The sequence below is a fragment of the Anomalospiza imberbis genome, chromosome 2 (genome assembly GCF_031753505.1).
Source record: "Anomalospiza imberbis isolate Cuckoo-Finch-1a 21T00152 chromosome 2, ASM3175350v1, whole genome shotgun sequence".
NCBI lineage: Eukaryota > Metazoa > Chordata > Aves > Passeriformes > Viduidae > Anomalospiza > Anomalospiza imberbis.
Window position 1 is genome coordinate 40,704,195 of NC_089682.1, and position 19,213 is coordinate 40,723,407.

Genomic DNA, 19,213 nt, shown 5'->3' on the forward strand with positions numbered 1-19,213 from the left:
TACACCCATCTCTCCTCCAACCAGTCCCATCAGGATAGGCAGTCTGGGACAAGAAAGCATGTTTTTCTGAATTGGAGGAGGTAATCTTTTTGTACCATTTATTCCTGCTCACATCCCAATAGGTGGAAAGCTGTCATCAGTCTCAATCCGAGCAGCAGCTCTAATTTCAAGAGGCCCATACAGAAACAAAATGAAAATACATTTATTCACTTCTAAGTTATTCTCCTTAGAATAGACATTAGATTACTTTGTATCTGAAACAACACTACTCTGTCCATAGCATTTATCTATGATCAGCATAAAAACAACAGATTTAAACTAGAAAATTTACCAATGTACTCACAAATATTATTGTTCCACTCCTCATACTGAGATGTTACATAAAGAGAAAATATGAATTCATTTATCCAATGAACACAGCACAGCAAAACTCTTGTGTATTAGATCCGTAGATCACATGTACAGTACATTAAATTCATTTAGTAGACAGATCGTTATGTTTCCATGTAAAAGTCATTACAAATAATAAATATTTAAATATATGTATGACAAATAATGTGCCAGGATTATGCAGATAATTCATATTTAATTCAGTAGTTGCTTCATTGCTAACAAAGAGTAATGAACAGACCACTGCATCTTCTCCACCATGATACATTTACTTTATTCAAATAATTTTCCAAGCACATACATGTCTGAACTTTTCAATTAATTTCAGCCTAAGGCACTCAGAGCGAGTAATGCATATTATCAGGTAGACTCTTGAAAAATAAATCTAGCTTATCTCATTTCCTTTCTCATTGCAGTCTTTATCCCGAGGAAGCATCAAAATGTCACTGCCCTGAGAGAAATTAGGTTAGTAGTAGCTCTCTTTTCATGTACCCCTCTCAGAGCAGGGGATAGGTTTGAAGGTCACTTCAGTGTTCTCCATCAGTACAAAATCGTATCTGCACAGCTGTAGCCTACAAAAGCAGCAAAAGAAAAAAAAATTCACAACAGAAAAAGTTAACTTTAACAGAAAAATATTCCAGTATTTGAGTTATTAAACCTCCAGCATTTACCAGCTCTCAGAGACAGTACTCAGGACAAGAAGCGTCTCCTTGTCTAAGTTTATACCTTATTTCATGCATTCCTAGAGTAGCTTTGATGGACTGAAAAACAACCAAATATCAGCTGGATGGTGCAAAGAAGTGTATCACACTGGTCTGGAGTACAAAGATGCAGCATTTCAACCATTACAGCTATTAATCTGCATTCAAATTAACTTTTTAGCAGCATGACCCAAAATCTGCACAATTCCTGTTAACACAGGGCCTGAATAATTTATTTTGAGTTCCCTAGGTAGGAAAATTTCTCTGCTTTTACTTTATATAGGAAAATAAAGAACCACATCACAATATTTTCTCTTTCACTTTCTATGACAGCATGTGTAAGAAATTTTAATGCAAGACAGCAATTTGTCTTTTAAACACTTAGAAAACTCACAGCTGACTAATACTACATGAACACATAAAAAGGTCAAAAAGGGAGCCACATATACATGAAAAACATGCTTTTTGAGGTCAATATGTGCTCTGCTTTTTAGGGCAGAGGCAGATCACAGTCCTGCTCTTCATGCACTATTGTAATGTATGGGGAGAGCTGGTTTGAACAGGAAAATGACGGACACATCCTCTGATGGCACCTCCACAGCATATGAGCCATAAGACTTATTTTATTTAAAATTATCTTCTGTATTGCTCTGAACTCATACATGGGGCTATACCACACAATTCACCTCAGCCTGGGAAGTAGAATACAGTGAAAGAGCAAAAGGAGAGAGCAGCACACCAGGCATTTCCATTGTTGCCCATTCTTGTAAGATTTCCTACCAGTTAAGGCTCCACCTGTCTGTATGTGAAAGGACCGTCAGATTTCTAATTAAGAATATGACACCTTTTAAGGTCTCCACAAAGTTATGACAGTAATTTTATGACTAAAAAGATCAAGATGAATTCTGGTATTCTGTACAATGCAAAGCATTGAATTTCATCCAGTCCTTCATCAACAATTTGTTTTGATTTTAATTCAATGTTTCATTATTATAGTATTTTTGTAGTATGATTTATATCTAACCACAGGGGACAAAATACCTAGCCAAATTCTAGAATTCTAGAAATAAAAGCCTATGTTTTCCAACATATTTTATCTCATTTGAAGCGCAATCCATCTCAGCTCACGATTACTGAGCAACAGGAATGCCTCACAGGAGAGTAGCCCTGAGCAGGGAGCAGGTTCAACAAGGAGAAAAACACAAACAATATTTTTGTTAGGTGAGGCTTCCTTAACCCCTCAACCTAAACAGCTTCTCTGCTGTCCACTAAAAATCATGGGCATGCCAAACTTGTTCAGAAGAGGTATTTGCAAGGTCTTCTTTACATTATCTCTGTTCTTGTTTTGGTCAAAAAAATCCAGCGGTGTCTGGTCTAAGTATCTTTGAGACATTCAGCTTCCTCTTTAACTGCATCTGACTTCACTAATAGGTTCATAAGATTTTGGGGATAACTGACACCTAGACATGCACAAGTTAGCAAAGCTTTCTGGTTTTATGGGTGAGCAGAAATGATTTATCTCAGGGATCAGAAGAAGAGTATGAAAATTATGCGTACCTTTCAGCATTTCCATATTCACACCATCTGTGTGAATAGTGGACCAGCCCAGCAGACAATTGTATGTGATATCCCCCACACTCTCACAGTTTGCCATTAACCCAGACCTGGGGAGACTGAGACTCCTATTGTCTTTTATCCCTGCATCTGTCCCCTGGTTTTTATCTACTACTTTGTTGTGAATAATTTAAATAGTTTTAATGTCGTTTCTAGATGATCATCCTGTATTCAAATAATTGTTGTAATTATATGTAAATAAGGTAAATATAGGTTGGTATGATTACAATGAGCAATTAGGTAATTATACCAATAGTGCTGTAACACCTGCATTTAAATTACCTTCATAATTACCTGATTCAATACAGTATTTTTCACTGTTCTCTAAAAGTATCTAAAATGCCTCTACAGCTGCAATATGATGAGGCTCCACATGAAGGACTTTAGTGGATCTTATATTAAAGCATATCAAGTGCATCTTACTTTTAAACTAACAAGAATCAGAGTAACAGGAATGAAAACTCAAACCCTATAAGGGCTGTTCACTGAAAATCTTTCTTGTTTGCTTGCTAGATCATTTTCTGAGAAAGCCCAAGTGCTGACAGGCTTACACAAAATGTATCTTCTGATTTATCACCATTGGGCTGAGAAAAAATTGGAATATGATTTAGAACTTTTCACCTCTCTCATCACCAAATGCTTTGAAATACAATCATTCCATTTTCACCTGAGAGCTTGAGACTTATGGCTTTCAATAAGTTAATAAACTCAAATGTATGTACATTCTGGGGTACTATTTTTATTACTGAGTGTTTTGTTTCTTCCTAAGTTTCTCCCATCCATCTCCTCCTCTTCCTCAATAAATCTAAAATGGTAGATTAATTTAAGAAGGTTTCATAATTTTTGCAAAGTATCATACCCAATTCCTACTAGGCTACTATCATGCACCATATAAGAAATCCTCAAATGTTACATCTCAAGTCAGTAAAATATAATGACTTAAAACTTACTAAGTATTGTAATATTATTCTCATTCATTACTCATCTGCTATAACTTATTTGATATGCATTTTTAGGTTTTTATTTTAAATTCTGACTTTCTTGAATCTGCCATTAATAAGAAACAAATTAACAACTCTCAAATAAAGTACTCTTGCTACTCCTGGATGTTTCTTACCTAGTCCATGTAACGTGTTCTTTTCACAAGACGCAAATGCAAAATTTAACTGCTAGAGTTACTGTACAAGTAAATTTGGAGATTCAAAAAATGAACATATGGTAATGCTGCTGAAATATTTTAAACCAAAATTAATAAAAGATTAGTAGTTACACTCAATTACAAAAAAAAAAAGTAGATTATTTAATTTTGCTGTAAGCAGACACAGACTGTGTTCTGATCTTAGAACTTTTTACCATCATCGGTAAGACCAAAAAAACTATTCCAGTCACACGTGTTGCTGAAGTGCTCCATTTCACACCTGAGTGTGAAAAGCTGTGTACAGACACATAAGAAAATCAGAAAAGTGCTTGATAATATTTATCTTATGGAGGAGAAGCTGACCATGCAAGTCAGGCTGGTTCTTGTAAGCACAGCTGTGACACACAGCAGGTGTGATACCCCATGTACAAGCTGCTGTGCACTAAATGTTAATGTACACAGCAGCTCTTCCACATGACAAATTTGATCATCAGGATGATGAGAAGAATATTCATACACTTAGGAATATGCAAATAAAAAAATTAATGCAGGGAAATACAGGTTACTGAGAAATCATCCTGAGCTCCTTAGTTGATACCCAGCTGTGATACATGACAAATACTCACCTTTTTGGATTATTGAGAGATTTCAGCTTCATCTGAAGAATCCTAAGCTTTTTTGGGGGGCCTATTAAAGTCCTTGTAGAAAAGGTCAAGGAAATTTTTGCAATTTTTTCAGTGTCTTGGTGAAATCCAGTCGGTATTCTGACTCTTTTATATTGCTGAAATGTTGAAGCTTCACTAAAGAAAAATATTAATCAGGCTTTTGTTAGCTGAGTAATATTCATTATTGCCAAATATTATTATTTAACTGGAAATCTTGTGGGATGTATCAATTTTGAGCATTCAGAATGAGGCCAGCTAGAACAGGATTCAAACCAGGACCAAGCAAGGACCTGGGAAAGGACTGTTTCAGTGTGAGGACATTGCCCCTAATACTGAGCCACATCCAGGAAATGGGGCCATGGCCAACAAAAAAACTCAAGATACTTTTTCAACTTGCAAGCTAACAAGTTAAAAGGTTTAGAAAACTCAGAAAATCAGTCCTATAAATTGATAAAAAAAAGATTTAAAGACAAAGAACAACATACCTATTCATCTGCGACTCTACTGTGTTTCCAGCATAGTCTATTATTTTAACTTTAATGAAACCTCTCCTAATGCTTTTATTCCAGGTAGTAATGTCCAGTAAGTAGTTATACACTGCAGAAAGAAATAGGAAATCATGACAGTCAAAGAATGACCTCAACAGGAAACAGTTGGTATTCCCAGCCTGTTAAATGTATTCATCGGTAGGTGATAGGAAGAGTGACTCTTTACTGTTACCCTCCCTGTTCAAAGGAGAATAAAAAGCTGACCTGCTGCTGACCTGCCTTGTGCCCTCACAAACCCTGACCTGACCTTCTGTAGCCATCACCAGTATTGGAACCACACACCTTTATTGTTCCCAGTCAGGATACCAAGTAAAACTGTCTTTATTTTTTGGCATGTGGCTTATTATCAGTCTCTCCTAAAAGATCAGGCCTCATATGAGTCCTTGTCTTGCTCAAGTTTACAATTTCCCTTCTTTTTAAGACCTCTTCTTCATTTATGTTTCCTCAGGTTTCTAAATATCTAATAATTAAGGCTTTAATTAATAAATATACTCTTTTTCAGACTTTGTTTTGCTTCCTGACTTTGCATATTCTTTTTTCTTCTTGATCTTGCATATTTTCCTTTAAATTTATGCTGTCATTACAATATTTCTTATTCTTCTCCACGGGCCTCCTCCTATCTTTGACAATATTTCTCTTCCTCTTTTCTCCCTTTCACCACCACCAGTGAGGGGCAGGGGAGAACAGTATAAACAGGTTTGGGTCGAGCTCAAAGACATTGGGAAGAGGAGTTATTTTATATAAATTTTATGTAAAAAAAAATATGTAAAATTTATTACTTCATTCACCTCTCCTCAGTCCTTTGGAAGACACAGTGATGTCAGCAAGCATGACTAGAACCATGTGTTCCTGGTAACAAAACTTGCCAAGATGATGGACAAAACTAATGGGAAAACCTAAATTCACATTAATTCCCAGTAAGCCTAATCCCATGGCCTAAATGAAAGAACCTTAAACACAACTAATTAGAAGTGTGTGTGGCACTCGTTCAGGGTGCTAGTCTTTTAATACCAACAGAAATTGCATGAGAATCTAGGATGACCCTACATGGGCAGGTAGATATCTAAACTGTTGCAGCTGAAGCCCTCGCCATGACAGCTCATTGCCGCAGAGTATAATTCTGAAGCAGCCAGCTGAGTTTTCCCTCCACTGTTTTATTACTGGGGAGACAAGGAGAAGCTTTAGTTGACTGTAGGGTGATCTCCTCCTGGGGTGGAACGTAGAGGTGTCTCTTTTTTGTCCCCCTCCCAGGGCAGTCTTGCTGCCCTTTCCTGCTCTCTGGAAATGGCAGCATTGATCCCATCTAAGCAGGTTGCATCAATCCAGCTTTTTCCCTCCCACTTGTTTCTCATTTTCTGGTTTCCTTCTTCCTCTTGGCAGTCCATTCCATTACTTTTAAATGTACATTTCTTTCCCAGTTCACACAGTATTACTTTTTCTTCTTCCTCCAGTCTGTGAACTGACCTTTAGTTCAAGGTTTTTTTACATCATCTTACACAGTGGCTAACACTAACTTCTACTTTTAACATGCTTTTACTCCAGATCAGCTAAAAAATAAGAGTCAAAATTTTTATAAAGAGGTTTTATATATGGATTTAGTCACTCACTGCAGAATGGGTCTTGGTCTGAGGTATCAAAGTAAGCTTTTGTTGGTGAACTATATGGTATCAACAGCTTTTTCCATCTATCAGCATGATAACCTGCAATCCAAAGTTTAAATATTTAATTTCAGACATTCAGTAAAATCATTATACACATATGTTTACACAAAAGAATCTCATAGAGTGACAAATTTGGCTTTAATTTTCTTAAATGTCCTCTGAGAAAGAAAACTGACTAGAAAAAGGAAGAATCCTCTGAGTATAACAGACTGTAGTATGTAAGTATTTAATTCCTCTAATATATTAGTATCACAAAAATTGCCATAATGTAATAGTAACCTCTTTAGTGTAGATACTAACTCCAAAAAGTAGTGCTTACAAAATCCTGCAGAGGTAATAAAAAAAACCCTAAAAATGTAGCCCACATACTTGCAGAGAGCACTTACAGAATAACTTTCTTTTCTTTCATTTGAATCATTAAATATCTTTAAATTCTTTAGCCTATTTGTAGATATTGTTTAATAAAATATAAGATACTCTGCAAACCACCTAAGCTCATGGATTTAACGTAGAAAGAAATTTATACAATTCCATGATTGTTGTCTTTGGGGCTTGATAACAGTCATGGTTTCTAGAACAGATGATCCTGTTCTCTCCTTGTTAATCTCTCTACCTAGAGTGGACAAGGAGGGCTAATTCCAGGCTGCAGAGCTGCCACTGCAAAGCAGGAAGCAGAAGAGATGCAGCAGAAGGATGCTGCTTCTCCACTCAGTTCCCAGACTCAGCAGCTGACTGGGGTAATATTTCTCCACCTCTACCTTGGTCATTCTGTCCAGGTGCATCAGGCTTGGCTAATAACCATGCTGGGGAAGTCCTGGAGTCTTTCTGTCCCACTCTAAAGGCGCATTATGGTTGGCTTCTTAGAAAATAGCACACAGATCTATCTATGCTTTTTCTTCTAACCTGATCCAACTAATATAACATGCATATCCCAGCATAAGGGTAAAAAGAAAATAAAAAAAAACAAAAAAAAAAAAAAACCAAAAACAAACAAACAAAAAAAAAACCCCAAAAAAACTAAAACCAGACAAGATATAAATTGAAAGTTAACTTCTAATTCTGTATTTTAAATATTTCATTCTTAAGAAAACTCTGCCAACTAGGAAATGCTCACACTCTTTTCAAACTGCACCCAAATCCTCTCTAAAAGCAACAAACTCCCAGAACAATTAAAATCCCCTCCAAATAAAAGCTTGATTCCAAAGGAAGAGCAAAAAAAACCCATGAAGTTGCTTTAAACATTATTACTCTTAAATAAAAAACACAGGTCCTCTAGGGATCATAAGACACTCTTAAAGCCTGAAGTGATGAACTAAGCACAAGCAGTTTTTCTCTAGAAAGGGGAAACATTGAATCCGTTCCAGACTGGAAAGCATAAAGACCAAAGAGTAGGAACACTTGTGCCTAACAGAGATAACTATAAAGCAGACAAATCCATGAACTTTAAACTACTTTAACTTCCCAGGAAATCTCACCCAGCCCAGAACAGATATGGTAACACTTACCCACTATTGGGCAGGACATTGGCTGGAAAGCATCACAATTAACACATTTTCCTCTCTTGTAATCCAAATAAGAGTCACAAGGATATGTTATTATGTCGCACTTGCTTTTCAAAGATGATAAGAAGAGGAAGACAGATCTCTGATGGTCACATTTAAAATACTGAAATCCTTCAGGGAAGAAAAAAAAAGAAATATAAAAAGAATAGTTAATAATTTTTATTAATGAAAAAAAAGATGTATAAGTAGAATCATAGAATGGTTTGGGTTGGACGGGACCTTAAATATCATCTTGTTCCAACCCCTCTGCCTTGGGCAGGGACACCTTCCACTACACCAGGTTGCTCAGAGCCCCATCTAACCTGGCCTTGAAAACTTCCTGGGTTCGTCCTGTAGTACATCCACAACTTCTCCATGAAACCTGTGCCAGTGCTTTACCACTCTCTGAGTGACAGTTTTGGCCAAAAAATATTTCCATGAGGAACACATCAGAGATTCTTCTCTCTAGTTTTCTGGGGAAATAAATTCCTTCCTTTCCTGACGAAGCAAACTTTGGGAATTGTAGAGATGACGGCTGGGCTGGCTTAAGGGATTCTCCCATACTCACAGACACACAAGTGGAAGCCTTATGCCTTTGCAGCAGCTCTAATTGGTATCAGCACTGTGCAAATTAGTAATGGGAAACACTGACAGAAACAAACATATCTAAAAGAGTAAACAAAAATAATTGCCAGCAGCCTTATCTAACACTCATGGAAGTTGAAATAAGCAAAATTCTGCATCAAGAGATCATTTCATAAAACTGTTTTCACCCTAGAGCCTAAAAGACATATCCAACACCAAAACCTAGTTCATCATTGCCAGCCAGGAGGAACTGATAACACAGTGGGGATGTGGAAGCCTTGCCTTCCGTGTCAGAGGCAAGGGATCCTGCCCAAACCACTGGGACACAAACACCTTCCCACATGCCTGGACCCATATAACCAAGGAAAAATAATGATCAGTATATTCAGGTTGTATATATAATGCAATAACATAATTCCATCATGCCAATATTAATGATACGATGGGATGTGTATGTTATAGCAAGATTATTTTCAAATATCTTTTATTATTTTTCTTTTGCTGCATAGGGATGGAAAAGAAAGAATACAGTCTCAGGTCCCATATTACTGACTAAGTGCAGTGTACATTCAATTCAATTTAACCTTTTTTGCTTTGATCTCATACTTTTCTTCTCATTAAATAAACAGACTTTTATTTACCACTGAAAAATGTTTTTGGACAACCAGGCTGATCCATTCCTCCATTTGGATAGAAATCAATGGTTCCTAAAGGCTTCTTGAAACCTAGTACTAAAGTAAAAACATCACGAATGAAAAAAAAAAAAAACATAAACAGAATTACAAAGGCAATTATTTATCATCACATTCACTCCAAAAATCATAGAGGTCTTAAAGAAAATTTTTGCAATAATACCATTCTTTTTGTACTGTAAATTCTCTTTCAGAAAATTATATATATGTAAAATGCTGTGCACAAATATACAAAATTGTGTAAGAATCCTACTGCTACAAAAGAGAACGAACAGAAACATCTGTACCTGAAATATTATTTACACAAATAAATTTATGAAATTAATGTTCTCTCCAGCAACCAAAATTCTTTCCCAGTGCAATTTTCATTAGAGCAAAACTTTCCATTTTTTGCAAGACATTGGATTCTGAAGTACACTAATATTAGCAGTAAATCAAAGTAGGAAAATCCATATCTTTCCTACAAAAGTAAGCAAAAATCCATAGTAACAGTTAATTCAACCTGACCTACCTTCCTTTTTACCACACATTATTTTTATTCACATAATGGGAACATTACAAAATTGGTATTTTACAGCCTCACACATTAATTTGTATAGGAAAATGCTTAATTTTTAATATTATTAAAGAAACTGATATGAAACGACATAAATAATGGAACAATTGTGGTATTAAAGGTTTACTATGGTTTTGAGGAAAAAAATAAAACCAGGGATTAAAGCATAGATAAAGCAGACTTTACAATGCTCTTCTTTTTAACCTTACAGTAACATGATTTAATATTTTAAGCGGTGGCTCTGTGATGTACTAAGTGGATACAGCAGAGCCTGACTGTCTCAGAAGGGATTAATTCAGTGATAACCACGTGTTTACAACCTCTGTGTTCATACACACTTGCACAGCAAAAGAATGTTCATGTCAACACAAAATATTCTCCTGCAGCATTATTTGGATGTTACTGAAACAGCTTATCCCTTCCCTTTTGCTGTCCTGCCCTTCCTCAAGCTGAAAGAGGCAAGTCAAGGCTCTGTTATTACCATCAATATCGGAATGGATTACATCCACAAACTGTGCATCAGTAGGATCCAGTCTGCGCTCTGGTGGTTCTCCAGTGAATGAAGGGCCTGCTGGATCCAGACCTGAATAAAAACAACATTTGCATCATAAACCCTGGGCTCCTTCTTGAGATATATGAAAGACCAACATCTGAGCATCATTCAGCAGTGATTCTTCATTTTCTTGGTATAAAATTTTTTAAAAAGCATAATTTTTTCTCTTCAACTTGCTAAGAAAAGCAAAGATTCCTACCACAAGACTGATCAACCCATATCTATGCATTTCTCTCTTTCCATAACTAGATCTGCTCATCTCCCATTTATTCAGATAAATATAAGCCAACAGTATTGGGGATCAAATCAGGAAATATTTTTTGTCCTTTTCCCCAGAAAATACCATACCTATTATACACTTTATAAAACCAAAATACCCAATATAACTGCTCTCACCTCCAGAACACAACTAGTCAGACACTAAGGTAGCATATCATTTAACTTAAGTGGCATCTAGATGAAGCACTCAATTTTCATTTGAGAGGTAACCAGGTTGGAAAATTTAATCTGTAATTTATGTCCTGAAGGCAGACTCGCCCAATTTCCTGAACTGCTATTAGGGCTGTATTTTATCTCATGTACGTCATTAAATATTCAGTTCTCGTTTGTCGATGTCTCAGTGCTCTAACAACAATACAAGGTACAATAGAATATGTGCACTGGGATTAAAAGCCTTACCTGTAATTCTGCCAAGTTTGCCATTATACTTCTGGCCAACAAAACCGGCTACATGAGCACCAAGACTAACTCCAATCATATACAGAGAGTCAAGAGAAGCTCCACCCACCTAAAAAACACCAAAGCCAGTCACGCACGGAATTAACAGAACAGAAATCATCAGGCTGATTTAGTTTTCACTTTTGGACAGTACTTTAAATTATATTTCTAATTTTCTAGCTTTAAAAAAAATTGATATTACAAAGTTCCTTTCAGTTTGCAATACAATTTTGGTTAAAGTGTAGAAATTATGAAATTCTTTAACTAGAAAAATGTAAAAAGGAAGCTTGAGTCACATTTCTCCTGAAATGCCACATTAGTTAGAAGGGGAGCAGGGGAGGGAAGAGGAAGACATTTATCAGATATAAGAAAGTTAAACCAAAACTATGAATAAGGAAAAAAAAAATCTTGCCTTGCTTTATCCTTCCAATAAAATAAATTAAAAACATAGTACCATTAACAAATACTTATGTAACACAACTGCTGAATAATGGTGCCAAATGCACACCTTAAAATGCCTGTTCTATAAAGCAGGCAGTATTCAAAAAAACCCAAATGAAAATCTACTGAAGAACTCTAAAAGAGTGTCAGCTGACCTAGCTGGAATCCCTGAAAAATGATGGGGTGACACTCAGGATCTGAAATATTAGTATGTCTCAAAATGAATTAGAAAGGCCTCACAACAGCTTGTAAGTATGAAAGCAATAGCTGTGGGACACTACAGACCCTCCCCCCCACCACTTTCAGGACTCACACACACTGTCACTGTTTGCCAGGCAGATCTGTAAGCAATTAATTAATCTTCTCATAGTCCTATTTCATTTTTTTAATTCCATAACAATAAATCTACTGGCACAATTGCAAATTGCTATCACTGTATCTAGTCCCAGAGGATTCTGATAGGCTTTCTCTCCTTTCACTTCAGCCTTTCTCAAAATGTTGGATGTTTTTCTCAAACTCCACGTGAATATTTTTTTACTGCACAGCATTCAAAATTTCTGAGAATGGCTGAGAAATAAGTGGTGAGAAAAGATGAAAATTCAAGTGACAAATCAGACAATAGCATAAATAACATCATGACATGTTTTGCTCATTTGATCAAGTGATAAATCTAATGTCCAGTTAAGACCACTGGCATCAACTATGGTTTCACCAACTGCCTCTAGAGACAAGAAGTCGATACCATTTTGGAATTAATATTTATATATTTTCCAGTGGCTTATTTCTCTTTTAAAACCTTTATTTATAGTAAATTAATAGTAAAAAGAATAGTGCAATGCCTTTGTAAAATGTTTATGCTACATACTATTTGAAGATCTCTCCCTGCTGAATTAATTATTTCCAGAAGACCTAAAACTTCTAGCTGGACCAAGAAATCAGATGTACTTTCAGGCACATTTCAGTGAAAGGGGAATAAGAACTCAGGTGAAGTTAAATATATGCAATAGTAACTGCAAGTAAAGTTAGTAATACTTCTATAAAGAAATGTGATTTGATATTGTTCACTGGACTTCTCTATAGATATATTTTAAATATCCATTCCCACTCAAACCATGCTCTTCACACTTATTCAGAACAGATGCAATGCTCTGCCTTACCAGCATCTGGTCAACATAATTCTTCAGTATTTCTGCAACTTTTCTGCAGTTTTCCACAGCAGTTATGTAATTCACAGTGGTAGCACCACGATTCCAATCAACTATAACGAGATTAATATCCTCTGAAGACAGTAAAAGCTTCTTCATGTCACCCAGCCATGCTGGAGGAGATCCTGTTGGCCTGAAGCCATGAATAACAAAGACAATTTTCTTGGTTGTGTTCAGGTACTGAGATGCAGTAACATTGTATTCAATGAGCCTCTCAGCACAATCTCGGTTTTCCCTTGTGTACAGGAGTAGCTGAACATGGAGTTCTGTTCCAGACAAAGCATTGCCTAGGTTAAGGTCTGTAAATTCGGGACATTTTTCTTCCTCATCTGAAAAAGATGAAAATGGTAAGACAGTAATTTGATGAGTTTGGCTACCTGAAATACCACCTCTTCACTTTTCTTTTCATATCTTTTTCTGCTGAAAGCGGAGAATTTCCATTTTCTTTACTCTTGACCTTTGGAAAGAGGTGTCAAAACATGAACTGAACAAGGAATTAATGACTCTGCAGATACCACTATGCTCCTCTGAACCCTTCAAATGTGAAATTATCCCAGTTTTTCCTGAACAGTGTATTTTCTCCTTATAAGTACTAATTAGTAGCCAGTGTTGATAAGATCTTTACTTCACAGTCAAAGGTAGGTTCTCAGAATTTTTTCACAAGAAGTGTGTGCTATATAAACAGGAAGGCTGTTGTGGTTGTTTCTTCCTCTTTGGGCCAGGGTGGCTGTGCTGCCAATCCTTAGACCTTATTTGTTTGATCTAGCAATAAGAAAAAGCTGCCTGACAAAACAGGAATGATCCAGAACCCTTTCCTAGCTTTGGATCACCATAATGGCACCATTACCAAGAAATAAAGAGAGAAAAAACAAAAAATCTTGCTCTGAGTTTGAAAAAATAAAAATGAAGGTCAGTGTACATAATGGCACATGACAAAGAGTAGGATTTAGCATTTATGTCTGTAGTCAGACAGACTGTACTAGGTTAAACTGGTCAACAAGAGGATGGAGATTTTCAGGAGTCTAAAAAGACTAAATTTCTTTCCTGCCTGGTTATCAACATCCAAAGTTCACACTTTAAAGTGTGAACTCTTTTGGCTGCTGAGGTCACATTGTGTAGATAAACCACTTCAGGACTCTGGGCAGAACACCAACACCTGTTCTTCTGCTTGTTCTTCTGCAATGTTCTTCTGCAATGGGGTCTTCAACTTTGCTATGCTGTTAGTTGGGTTTTGGCCAAGGTTTTTGGCCCATCTCTTGACTTCTAGTGGGTTACATTACTTTACACAAGACTTCTGTCCCTCTGGTGCTTAGTGGCACCTTTTCAACTCTTCCATCATTAAAATCTTTGCAAAACAAGTCACTTTCAAGAAAGCAAAAGTGAGAAAAGAAATAGTGTCTTCTTAGTTCCTTAAAAATAATATTAAAAATAACCTGAATTTCTCCGATTGTTTGAGTCATAAGAGAAGCAGTTCCAGCTTTCTCCTCTTCCCAGAGAACAGCTCGCGGGCAGAACCAAATCCACCACATCTAAGATTGACGAACCTGTCGCCCTGTTCTTTTGAGAGTTTTAAAGTTCTTCTAAAAGTTTCTTATGCCTTCTGATATTTACATATTTCAACTGAATTTTCTCACTGTTCATATTAACAACTGTTTTGCATTCTTCTTTGTGGGTGGAGAGAATTGATGGACTGTTGGTCTGACCAGTGTGGTTGGAGAGGTGGCAGTTTTACCCTCCAATCCACTGTCACTTTTGCTACTGTATATATAGTGAAGTCAGAAAATAAAGTGAGCTTTTTTGGGTTCTTTTTCTTTCCTTTTGCATCTGGCCTACTTGTGTGAGTTATTTTGTGTCATAGTGTGACAGACAGCAAACCTGCAGCCTGTCTTAAAGCTGCAAAAGGCAAGCGTGGGTGGCATACAAGGTATCTGAAATATGTGTTCGATACTATAGATCAGATCTAAGCAAAGCTGAACAATGTGAATTATGGCATTCAAGGTGCAGTAAAGATTCAGTAAAGGCACTAAAGACACTAATTCACTAATTTAGGGACCTAGACCAATCACCTCTAATGCCAAACCATGTATCTGCAAGGACTAGATTGGTCACCTCTGGGCTGGACATGACAAAAAAATTAATGGATATAGTCCAAACAAGAGCAGGCTTGAAGTTACACAGTGTTAAAAATAACCTGAAACTCCCTGCTGCAAACCAACCAGGCAAAAGTTTCATGCCTATCATTATGTTATGACAGTAACTACAATTATTATATGGAGAAAAAGAATTATATTTGAAAAATAAATACCATTGTTTTTTCTATTTAAATACATAATAATATAAGTAACTTTAACTGAGATTACTAGAGAGATTATTAACTAACAAGTGATACAGGAAGGCAACTCATTTCATCTCTTGGACTTAGCCAAGAAGTTCTGAAACTGAGAACTGTTCAGTTGAAGTGGACTTGAATTTAATAAAAATAATAATCAAGAACCTGGTAAAATGTCATACATGTGACATGATCCTGCGATGTTAACCATATGTGTCACATTTGATTTCTGGTTTTCATATATTTGTATATTATGATAAAACTAGAATATAAATTAAATTACACTAACTTCATCTACAAAGTCAAAATAAAAACCAGTCACTTGATTATAGTTTCAAAGGTACAACATGAAACTCTCATTTTGCCTGATGTAGTCTTTAAATCCAAGTTTAATCACTGATCCTTAAAATTCACTTATTCCTATCTAAAATATAAAAGATTCATGCTAAGATATTGCTCTGTATCCCTTTAAATATTTTGAATTTTTTAAATAATTTGATTAGTAGAAATAAAAATTACTTCTTCTAAAACCAGTGGAATGACAGTGAGATAAACCACACACAGTCTGTTCCATGGGAGTGAGAAATCTATCACAAGGAAATTATTTTAACTGCCAAACCTATTTACTAGCTGGCAATTGTCAAAGAGAAGCAACTCATTTACTCTTGGGTGTGAAATGACAGAAGTTTTTCTTTCAAAAGTAAATAGAGAATAAAACCGAAATGATGTTTTTACTGTGGAATTAGATAAGTAATACAAATAGGTTTATAGATTTAATACTTTGAATTGTTTAGCGAGGAGTCATAGGGGGAAGTTTTTCAAACTCCTGTTTCTCATTGAACACTGGAAGCAATACCCAGCTGCCCTTTGTGTTCTCTTGTTGGAATACTCACTCTTCTCTGTGCAATCAAAACATACACGTAGGCCTTGGGCTGTTACACATGAATTTTAAGCAAGTTAATGAGTAATTGTAACCTTCTTGTGCACGTTTGTAAGCATTTTAGTTATCTTGTGTGATTTAAAAGGGGAAAACTTTAAGTGCACAGTCTTTTTTGTAACTAAATTTTACTATTTAAAATGTAACACGTAACTTGAAAATCTAAGCACCTATCACATCAGCAACAACCAATAAACTCACATGAGTACATTAAGACTATTTCATGATTACGTCTACTTTGTACAAAGTGCACATACCTGAGCAGGTCTCTGGGCAAAGTACAGCCAGAGATAAAGTATCAGGCTTGGTTCTATTTACTTTAAAACAAAAACTTATGTCTCAGTTTCAAAGTTATTGAATTCTGTTTACTAATCACCTTCTCCATTAGGCATAATTCATATGATTTTATCTTAATCTTTTGGCCAATTTAAATGAAGGAATATTCATTTTTTTAATGTTTGATTAAAGCAGAGATTCTACAGCACAAGAAAGCTAATGGTTCTTACCTGATTTCACCCAGTATATCAAACAGAGGAAGAAACACAATTTCAGCATGTGGAAGTGGAGAGAAAGTGATGTGTAATATCCACAGACAAGTGGCAAATTGAGTGTTTCCTTACGCTAGATGTCTAACACAACTGAATGACACCAATGAAGTGAGTGAGTAGGAAGCAGAAAATAAAGCTCTAGTTAAGCTTCTGCAATTTATGACTCCTCCTATTGAGTGACTTCAGTAGATAGGGTGGTTACTGGGCTTTGAGGGTTGGGACTGATTTTTAATCTATTTCCCTCTCTGTCTATCAGCAGATTTACATGTAAGCAAGTGATGCCATATATTACTGGCAACTCCTGCATGTGTGGAATTTAGGAAGTGGGGTAACTAGTGGTGCATGCCATTAAAGACCCACAGTGTGGGGGGTTTTAAGTGTTTCACTGAACTGCAGTTAGGGGCACTGAGATGGGCAAAGGGAGCTTAGAACAAATAGTCATTCTGCTGACAGAAGGACCTTTCTGTAAGGACCTAAAAATAGTTCTGAGAACTGTGTATCCAGAGATCATGTTTCCATAAAATTATAATCCGAGCTTTTCCAAGGATTCATTCTCTAATCAAAATTCTGAGAGGGTCTGCAAAAGCCTCTCTGGAAGAGAGATGGAGCTTAGAATCCCACATACCTCATCCAGATATTGATTTGCTGTATGTTTTTTAACCTCATTCCCTCTGTATCCCAGCTGCAAAACAAATAAAGAAATATTTATTTTTATGAAGCTCATTTATTTACAAATCACTTCACTGGGTAAATACAGGACTGCAGACTACAGGTTTTTAAAGTTTGTGGTGAGACAGAGGCAGATAAGCCCTGCATTATTCATGTATGAAGCGAGGTCGCTCAGTTTGCCTACATCTGTGTCCCAATTATTTCCAGTGCAGGAGAAAGAAAACCATAGCATAACATTCAAATATGATGCAAATGCACCTTAAGAATGTTTCTTGCATAGAGTATCCTTTACAGTGCTTCTAAACATAGGTCTAGGTTTCCTTTGTTTCCTTCCACTACAGTTAAGGAGGGGTGGGGGTGTGTGTTAATGTGTTTCATTACTTAATTTTTAGTCATCGGTTTCTTCAGCTTTATGAATCTGAGCAGCTCATCAAAACTGTGCTGCACAAGTTTTTGCTGCAGACAGCCTTTAGGAGGTGTCACGAAAGGTGTCTTTTTCACTTTGAATGCAGTCACAAGGAGCAAAAGGTACACTAAGTCTGCTGGTATGAAAATCAACTCAGCTCAACAAATGACCTTTAATTAATTTTTTGCTTCCATTTCTCAAATATGTCACTTTGTTTGGAGTAAAGTTCCCTATGGCAGCTCTTGAATTCCTTTGCACTTCCCCGTCATCTCACATCTTTGACACTTTGCCCAACCACTACTATAAAAGTACAGCTTTACTGACATCACGTATTGCTTAGAACAAGTAATGGCAGAGTGCCAGTCTGGCTCTTTCCTCTCCCTACTTTTTAATCTAGATTATTGTTACAACAAAAGCTTAGTGCACCAAGAAACCTCCAGTCAGGGAGCCTCAGCATGCACTCTGTATACAGTACCCATTTATATACAAGGTAATGAATGCATGGAGAGATCAACACCACTAAAACCAAACTGCTAACAGCCCCAGTAAAACATTTACTGGGCTTATACAAGAGCCAATTACCTGATCTTAGAAGAAAATCTTACCTATGTACCTTTACATGTACCTAATGCCACTAGCTGTGAATAAACTGCTAACATTTGTTCTTAAACACAGAAACAGGGAAAAGAGAAGACATTTTATGTTTCTCTTGAACTGAAAACTGAAATAAGCCCAGCTCACAGTAATGTTGATATAGGTTCAAAGCCCTCTGAAACCAGTGCTGAGAAAGGACTACCTTACCAAATCAATGCCCAGAAAGTTTTGTGGTATTAATCAGGATGTTGAACTGGGGTGAACTCAGGTCTCTGTCATGTGACAAGGGAACTGTGCCCTCCAGCAGTGGCACTTGTGCTCCTGAGAAATTCAGAACTCTCAACTCCTGTCACTGGTTATACTGTAGGTTCTACTGACAGCTCTCTGTCAGGTAAATCCTTCATGGTGACTCTGAGTTTCAGGTACACTCTCACAAACTCCAAAGTTCAGCTATTTCCCACCCCACTTTGCTGCATTGTTGTTATGCCCACTCATTATGCCTTGTGCTTTTCCCACAAGGATGCACTCCTCCTCACACTGCAATTCAGAGTTATCTGCTTCAAAAGTGCCTTACTCAAACCAGTGGAGGATGCTGGCATTGCCTCTTCAGGACTTTGACTGACCCCCACAGTGTTCAGGACTGTCAGAGTCACCACCTGCTGAATAAACACTGACAATTTTAGGGGACCCCACAGACTGCTGGTTAAGTATTCAAGCTGAAAA

General features: G+C 36.6%; 1 protein-coding gene across 3 annotated transcripts; it reads right to left on the reverse strand.

Annotated features, from left to right (window-relative positions):
* Window positions 1-460: 460 nt before the first annotated feature.
* LIPI (lipase I) lies at window positions 461-17,020 on the reverse strand. Of its 3 annotated transcripts, XM_068180617.1 has the most exons (11): window positions 16,780-17,020; window positions 13,385-13,464; window positions 12,960-13,140; window positions 11,323-11,431; window positions 10,573-10,674; window positions 9,485-9,574; window positions 8,223-8,390; window positions 6,664-6,756; window positions 4,994-5,105; window positions 4,470-4,643; window positions 461-962 (listed from the first exon to the last, which is right to left on the reverse strand). In XM_068180617.1, exons 2-11 carry the CDS (start codon window positions 13,414-13,416, stop codon window positions 875-877), a joined length of 1,149 nt encoding a protein of 382 aa, XP_068036718.1. In that variant the 5' UTR covers window positions 13,417-13,464; window positions 16,780-17,020; the 3' UTR covers window positions 461-874. The 3 variants fall into 3 exon arrangements, with proteins under 3 accessions (XP_068036718.1, XP_068036719.1, XP_068036717.1); XM_068180618.1 differs by lacking the exon at window positions 13,385-13,464 and having other exon boundaries at window positions 16,780-17,019; XM_068180616.1 differs by lacking the exon at window positions 13,385-13,464 and having other exon boundaries at window positions 12,960-13,336; window positions 16,780-17,019.
* Between the last annotated feature and the right edge of the window lie 2,193 nt (window positions 17,021-19,213).

Bases quoted from the DNA above. Each gene is read 5' to 3' on its own strand.
- LIPI (XM_068180616.1), bottom strand. From the start codon at position 16,828: ATGCTGAAATTGTGTTTCTTCCTCTGTTTGATATACTGGGTGAAATCA. The intron at 11,432-12,959 runs GTAAGGCAGAGC...GGTGTTTTTTAG, and splicing joins ATTATGTTGACCAGATGCTG to GTGGGTGGAGCTTCTCTTGA. The intron at 4,644-4,993 runs GTATGTTGTTCT...ATTTTTCTTTAG, and splicing joins GTAGAGTCGCAGATGAATAG to TGAAGCTTCAACATTTCAGC.